General features: G+C 42.7%; 1 protein-coding gene across 4 annotated transcripts in view; it reads right to left on the bottom strand.

Moving 5' to 3' along the window:
• Window positions 1–1822: 1822 nt before the first annotated feature.
• Window positions 1823–8287, bottom strand: part of IGDCC4 (immunoglobulin superfamily DCC subclass member 4) — a 105751-nt gene continuing 99286 nt past the window's right edge. The window contains exons 17-20 of one of the 4 annotated variants that reach the window (XM_056571727.1): window positions 7101–7216; window positions 4998–5220; window positions 3910–4074; window positions 1823–3823 (exon numbers count right to left, since the gene is read on the bottom strand). In XM_056571727.1, the coding sequence (XP_056427702.1) occupies window positions 3314–3823; window positions 3910–4074; window positions 4998–5220; window positions 7101–7216 (1014 nt within the window). In that variant the 3' untranslated portion in view covers window positions 1823–3313. Of the gene's footprint in view, window positions 3824–3909; window positions 4075–4991; window positions 5221–7100; window positions 7217–8287 lie in introns of all 4 variants that reach the window. The other 3 variants (XM_056571725.1, XM_056571728.1, XM_056571729.1) reach the window with 3 other exon arrangements.

The following is an 8287-nucleotide window of genomic DNA, read 5'->3' as shown; positions in this document are numbered from 1 at the left end:
CGGCGGGCTCTGGTGAACACCAGTAGCCTCTTAGAACCGGTCCACCAGCACGGTCCACGCCTATCCCTCGCTGACACAGTGGATCCACAACCTGTAAGCCGAAACGTGACAGGTACACTGAAATGTTACGGTCCTGTATTATGTTTGCTAACATCTAATAAAATGTATATAAGTTATTGTACACCAAAAGTCACAGGTACAGTCTCTCTTATGATTTTGCTGAGGAAATGTGGAGACCAGATGTCTCAGTGCTAGTGTCCAGCTACCTGGAAGGTCTAAAATCTACAGTCACTTCGAGTAAGTCAAGTCTATGTCTGCTGTCACTGCCTACAGTCCAGTCAAGCCTAAAGTCAATTATCTAAAGTCTATTACAAGTATAATTGGTCCCAGCAAGCTGCGAGGTCCTTCTGTGTTCCTGGCCATCTCTCTGGGATTCTGGCCGAGCTGTAGAGACTATAACAACTGTCTGACTTCTGTAAAGCCTCCGTTAAACCATAACCTGGTTGTGGACTCTCATTTCATTGTCTAGCCATTGGGATAGCGGAGATATCATTTGGGTGGTTCCTGATACCCAAAACCACTCGGCATCACGAACATTAGGGGTTATTAGCACCTTGTCCTGGGGTTAATACCATCTGCCCCATCCACCTACCCCGCTACACCCTGTGGTCCCGCCATTCACTGTGGCTCACCACAATTTTAGCCTGGTTCCGATTGCCTGAATGGAGCCCGGGTATCCCCATGCACAAAACCCCTACCTTCCTGGATGCATGTAAGTAACAGCCTGCTCAACCAATCACAGGCTGAGGAGGGACACTGCTGTGGCTGGTGATTTGCTGAGCGGACCATCATTTTCATTCATCCAGGAAGGTGGGGACCAGAGTTCGCAAGGACATGTAAGTAGCCAAGGCCCCATACAGAAGATTGTGGTGGTCCCACGCTGGTGTAGGGGAGAAGTGTCTTAAAAGTTCTGTTAAAGGTTTATTTCTGGATTCTTACAGGCAGAGAGCACATGGTAAGTGAACTTGGTTATTTGTTCTCACTGGTGTGGTGCTATGCAGTGGCCATTATTGTTTTGACACTGTGTCAGGGGACAGGCTTGGCTCAGAGTTGGGGCCTAGTTCTGGGAGTCATGGTGCTGCTGGACAACTGGGCCATTCCCCCTGTGAGCACCGTTGCAGTAGTAGTGGTCGCTGCCCTGTGCCATGCCATTTTAGGTTAGGGACCCACTTGAATCAGGTGGCTAATCACATGGCGAGTGGGCTTGTAGCTTTAATCAAAATGTAAATTAACTACCTGATATTAGTTTTTGTAATTGTGCTGAGAAGCCATAGATCAACGTATCACATAGATATGCGGCCATGTCTTTTTTGTTTTCTAAACTCATACTTTTAGTTCGAAAGCCTACTTCTGCCTGATTGTTTCAGTTAGATTGTGTTGTCCTGTTATGTGGTTGCTGTTGCTTGCCTGAGTCATCCTGCAAGTACTACAACCCCTATCTGCTGCAGTTATCTTTGGTGAGTATTTACTAACTAAGCCCTTATGTGCTGCTATCATTCCTAGCAACTCACCAGTATTACACATATCAACACTGCTGTAAAGTTCAGATAAGATGGCTGCCCCCATAACCATATATAAAAAAAAAAATCAACATTAAGAAAATAAAAACTGTTTTCTCTATGTACATTGCACAAAGCAAATGTAGGATTCTAGACATCTAACCTTCCCATTTCTGGTCAGTGCCCAGCTTCCCAGTGTACTAGTGCCTACTGACATATACAGAATTAAACTTCTTTGCAGTGATCTCATTCATTTTATTTATTTCCCTGTATTGTATCTTAAAGACTATAAACAATATTCAGGATGAAAAATAAAAATGATTGTTAAACACTGTTAATGACTTCAACATGTATTTATTTGTTGACCTTTGGTGGATTTAGGCCACAGTATATGACATGCTGGTGGCCATTCTCCTGTTGTAGAAATGTTTTGCCAAGTCTGACTGCATCACTCTTGACATTCAGATGGACCTAGCAATGGATGTTTACAACTGCAGTCCGAAGGCTGAACAAAAAGAAACAGTTGACACTTGTACTGAGAATTAACAGATAAGGGGCTGTTATGGCATATACATATGTCAGGTAAAAAAATACAAGTGAGTGCTAATGACCTACAAGTTAGAAAAGAGTCCTGGAGGTGTTGGTGGGGCACTCACAGAGTGCATACGAGAGGAACCATTGTCACAGAAGGGTATTGTGTAGCACCGTCCATAAGTCCTCAAATTCTCATGCAATAATGTATGGGGGTACTGAGCTGCAGCGCCAGCCTGTGACCAATGTGAGGGCTAGAGGAATACATCCTGGTGCATGATCATAAATTTGCTGTATGGTACTGAAACAATAAGGGAATTATGCTGAAACTGGTGATTTACTGTAACAGTCCACAAAAGATGGCATCAGGAATGTGAACAAGCCTTGGGCAGTGAATGGACATAAGGCTGTCTGGAAATGATAGAACACAGACATTGAATGTAATCCAGTACATCAGAACAGAAATACAAGATATGTAGAACAGGGAGACCAGGGAGGGACAACTCTTTATAGTGGTGGGCAGACACATAACTTTAAGCTTCAGGGCACAATGCAAACATTTTCACAGAGCCCCCCAACTATGGTGTGCCCTTAATAATACTGTGTGGCAGAGGGGATTATAAGCCCCTTTAGGCATGAAAGCCCAGATGTGACTTCTACCCCGCACCCCTATAGCTACACCTTGGGTGGCTCCATCTAAGGTTGGCATGTATCATTTTCAGAAAGCACTAGGAAAGTGCAGAAGGAGCACAACAATTATTGTTTCATTGTTTTTGCACTGCAAGTATAAGAAGGCAACTTATTTGGTGATTTCAGCCTGACCCCCAATCCATCATAAAAACAACAGCATACAGATTCTTATGTAATAGCCTTTTCTTTTAGCTTCATAGGAATTTGGTCTTGTAGGAAGCTTAACAACAGTTGTATGTTGCAGGCTCTAGTTTCATTTCCGTAGATGACACATGGCCATGGACCGCTCAGAAGTAGCTAAAGCCCACAGGATCCAATACACTGCAACCTAAAACCATTCCCCCTCTTATGAAGTGCATGTGTACTGTAACAAGACTGTCAGACAACTTATCTAGGTCAGAACAGGTTATAGTTGCACAACATGGCTGAATATTCGCAAGGTTTGCCCACGACATTAGTTCTATTCTGAAATAGATGCACCTAAATCAGTAAATCCTTTGTGGTTCAATCTACTGTAAACGCAGTATCATAATTCAGTGTACAATCTCCTCAGGGTTTAGTGGTTGTAGTGAGTCTGGTGTATTGCTTAGAGGCAGTTCTTGCTGTACCTTAGAAGTTAAATACACATTGTTTGTAGATAGATCGCCACTGTCTACAGTGAAAGGCAAGCCTATGACAGCCTGATTTTCCTGAATGTCCACACTCCTGGCACACTGGATGCCATTGGCAAGGTGCTGGCTCTTTGTCGCCATTGAATTTAAACTTTGTTCTGTACTTATGGCCATCAAAGGAGGATTGCTCCAGTCTTGGTTTCCATTTTCAGTTACCACAGTTACCACTTGCTGAGTTTGAAGGTTAGAGACTGGTGTCAAACAAGTCTCTACTTGGTCTTTGTCTGGATCTAAACTAAGTTCTTCCTCTTCCTCCGAGTCCAATCCAGCACAATGACCACTGCGCTCTGAAGCAGAGAAATCCGAGTGCACAATGACATCCGCCTCCACTTGATTCTGGGATGGATTCCTGTGATTCCTTCCAACATCCACCTGGTGAGAAGTAAATTATTATTCTATATGCCAAATATTAAGCCAAAACAGAACATTCATGCCAACACTCCCTAAATCAATGTTACCTTATGTGGTTCAAAGGAAATGTCATGCAAAACCATCCTTAGACCTCCAGTGGTCATATGATTTGCCGAGCCATTGGCAGCACAGTTGAGGTCACCTGTGATGGTATCGGTATAGCTGGTGATGTGATTTGCCCAGTTTTGAGTGACTGAGCCATTCCAGGAAGGCTGAAAATAATTAAAATTGAAGATAACGGTTAGTCTTTCTGGGTTCATATCCAACCAAGGACAATGTCTGCAAGGAGTTATTATGTTCTCTCTGTGTTTTATCTGGGTACTCTGGTTTCCCTCCATACTCCATATACATACTGACAGGTTAATGTAGAGTTTAGATTGTGAGCTACAGTGGGGACAGTAAACTACCAAATACCTAATAGTTGGAACTAAAGGCTCCTACAGAGGAAGGGTGGGTCATATGGATGGGTGCGATGTTCAAAAGCCAGATTCCTGCCACTGTAACAGTTACATACATCACCCTATGTTAGAAGACCATATACAGTTTTTCTGGTTCTAAAATACTAGGAATACCAAGGTATATACCCAAAGTGTTCTATGGATACAGTACAGTGTAGGTCGGCACTTCTGTATGTAGTGGTGCATGTGGATAGGTCAATGCATAGTAGAAAAGAAGGTCCCAGCACTCACCAATCTTCAAGCAAATAGTGTTTTTTATTTAATATCCTTAGTAGAGCGGGACGCGTTTCGGCATTAAGCCTTCCTCTGCGCAGCAGAGGAAGGCTTGATGCCAAAACGTGTCCTGCTCTACTAAGGCTATGGAATAAAAACCACTATCTGAAAAGAGTTTTTCCTGATGAAGGCACACAGAAGAACAAACAAAGCAATATAAAATATATACATAATGGCTTTAAACCATGGAAATTGTGAGAAAATCTACCAGCAATAAAGGTTTAACTAAGTTTTTACTTCTAATATTCAGAATGTATATACTTGAATTAGTTAATCCCTTTATCTAGTTGTAGAGTTTATTTCTATATTATTGGTTAAATAAGCAACTTTGTTATTTCCTCTCCAGTTGTTTATCCATGTGTATCATGTATGTACCCGTGTATCATGTATGTACCCACCTTCACCTTCACTTGATGCTTGTCTTCGGTTGGTTGATTTAATACAAGAGTATGGCTTCCTAATGCATCTGGGACTGGAAGAGAAGGGGTATCTTCTTGTGCAGGAGGCATCAAAGTCTCCAACTCATGGGAGTCTTGGCAGTGAGTCTGGGAACAGGAACCCTGTCTTGCCCTTTGATAGGATGAGGGACCCCTGGTAGATCTGGACCCCAAATCAGATCCCGCATCCCTAGGTAGTAATCAGTAAAGAGAGAAAATGGAGGTGGTAAATTCAGCAGACAGTCATCTTCTGTAGGGTATAAAAGGTCCTTGGTTTCATACATTTCCCTTGCTTAAGTGGGGCGCCATCTGCTTTAAGCCTCAGTGAATGTTACTGTTATTATTACGATATATTTAATATTACTCAGTTATTAAATGTAAAAAAGTCAATAAAGGACTGCATCTTAAAGGGGTACCCTGCCACTAGACATCTTATCCCCTATCTAAAGGATAGGGGATAAGATGTCTGATCGTGGGGGTCCTGCAGCTGGGGACCCCCGCAATCTCCATGCAGCACTCGGCATTCGTTAAAGGGGTACTCCACTGGAAAACATTTTTTTTTTTTTAAATCAACTGGTGCCAGAAAGTTAAACAGATTTGTAAATGACTTCTATTAAAAACATCTTAATCCTTCCAGTACTTATCAGCTGTTGTATGAGCCACAGGAAGTTCTTTTCTTTTTGAATTTCCTTTCTGTCTGACCATACTGCTCTCTGCTGACACCTCTGTCCATGTCAGGAACTGTCCAGAGCAGGATAGGTTTGCTATGGGGATTTGCTTCTACACTGGACAGTTCCTAAAATGGACAGAGGTGTCAGCAGAGAGCACTGTGGTCAGACAGAAAGGAAATTAAAAAAAAAGTAATGAACTTCCTGCGGAGCATATAACAGCTGGTAAGTACTGGAAGGATTAATTTTTTTACTAGAAGAAATCTACAAATCTGTTTAACTTTCTGGCACCAGTTGGTTCAGAAAAAAATGTTTTCTAGTGGAGTACCCCTTTAAGAGCGGGGTCCTGACGTCACGGCCACGCCCTTGTGATGTCACTCCATGCCCCCTCAATGCACGTGTATGGGAGGGGGTGAGGCAGCCACCACACCCCCTCCCATAGACTTGCATTGAGGGGGTGTGGTGTAACGTCACCAGGGGCGTGGCCGTGACGTCCGCCCGCTACAAGCCTTCGGAACAAAATGTTCCGAACACTAGGGCAGCGGAATACCCCTTTGAAGAGGTTGCCTCACTAAAAACAACTCTTTTCAGAATACAGCCAGTGATCACCTGGAGCCACTGAAGGCTAATGTCTAGCAAACAGGGCTTTAGAGCTTGTTCACATGGGCGGATTTAATTGCGAGATCACAGTGGTTAGAGTGCATTCACACTACTGAATATCCACCCAAAGAAATTCCAGGAGCTGACAGATTCAGGACTGCTCAGGGATATGCACCATCACCATTGACTGTAATGCATGTCCAAGCATAATCCGCTGAAGGAATAAACATATTTATTCTTTTGTCACAATCTGGAATTTGTATTTCTGCTAAGCAGTGTGCACAGCGCAAGAACCCCATTAAAGACAATAGGAGGCTGCTGCACCAGAATTTCCGAGCAGAATTTCTCCACTCCATAATTCAGTAGTGTTAATGCTTTCTAAATCAATGATAAAATCAGCAGCTGAAAATTTGCAACAAAATCTGCAGTGTGAACATACACTCACAGCTCATTTTGTCAGGAATATGGAGAGACAGAGATGTAGCATTATATGGCAGCCCTAGAGTCTGCCAGGCAAGAAGCCACCCTTAAATCGGGATGTGCTAGGTGTGGACAGAGGCAAACAGAGGCTATTTTGGAACAATTCTGTTGAGTAGTTATATCAGCACCAATGCTGTGATGTTATGGATAGATGTTAATCTAGGATACCAATAGGACCTGGCCCTCCTTTGCAGAATACCGAATAACTATTAGGGTCACTTTTCTTTTGCCTTGATTCTCTTTCTGAGCCAATGTAAGAAGTCTGATGGTGGATTTACATTATCAGGCAGGTGCACAGTAATCTGGCTATATACTGACTTACCTTTGCTTGCCCTGTTGGAAGCTGGCACACATACATAGTAGGAGGCACAGGAGGCACAGACAGACCCCAACAATGATACCAGTAACAGAATTCATATCCAGGACATCTGAAAAAACGAAAGTGGGTAAGAAATACAACTAAACCGATTGAAGGACATCAATAATGGGTGAGATACAGCAGAGATGAATTTCATGGTACATCCAAAATTTTATTAGCATTTCATTTTGAGCTCCCTAATGAATGTATTTGATCATCTGGAATCAACAGGTCCTCTTCTTGCTCCATGACATGAATAGTAAGGAATATGTCCACCCTGACATACTGTTACATTATAATGATGGGCAACAGATAAAGTTGCTTAGCCTGAACTATCATGAGTGGGTTTTTGGTGTATCTAACAGCCAACATCCCACTTTAACAGCCTGCATCAAATATAACTGCAAACCCAGCCTTTTAACCTCTTAGATGCTGCGGTCAATAATGATTACAGCATGTAAGCAGTTTGTGGGAGGAGACTCCTTTTGTCAACCCATCGCCCCCCCCCCCCCCCCTCCCACACAATGGGGGTCATTTACTAATGTGATCCAGACTTTATTTAGGGTTTTGGGCCCAATTTGTGTCACAGGCTTCGTGTGCCAGAATTTGCGACCAAAAAAATTAACAGACTCTCCATTTTACTCAGAAAACCAGAAAAAGGGTGTGGCCCTGGGGAAAAGGTGGGTGGTCACCGAAAAAAAGTTAGCCCCCAACAGTTTAGAAAAATCCCAACATATTAGCTAATGTTTTCATATAAAATGTGATGGAATTGATCTCTGGAAAACGCAAAAGCTTAAAGCGGTTGTGAAATAAAGCAAAACGTAGGGGATAGGGGAAAGTGCCAAATTAGTAAATTTGAAAAATATCTTTTGGGAAAAACCCCAAAAGGGAAACTACACTCCACTCTTAGTAAATCACGGCCAATGTAATCGTGGGGTGTCAGTAGGTTGCCCCACATGCCAGAGGCCAAACTCCATATCTGATCATAAAAGAGCAAAAAAGACCTCGCAAATGGCGCTGCTGGTTCCGTGGAGATGTAGGAATAAACCAAAATCCAAGTTGGAATATTGTAAAAGCTTGTGGATTTTATTGCAAATGAATAAAACCAATAAAAGCAATAGCAATAGCTATTGCTTTTATTGGTTTTATTC

This window comes from Hyla sarda, chromosome 4 (assembly GCF_029499605.1).
Source record: "Hyla sarda isolate aHylSar1 chromosome 4, aHylSar1.hap1, whole genome shotgun sequence".
Taxonomy (NCBI): domain Eukaryota; kingdom Metazoa; phylum Chordata; class Amphibia; order Anura; family Hylidae; genus Hyla; species Hyla sarda.
This window is presented reverse-complemented; position numbering and strand designations above follow the sequence as displayed.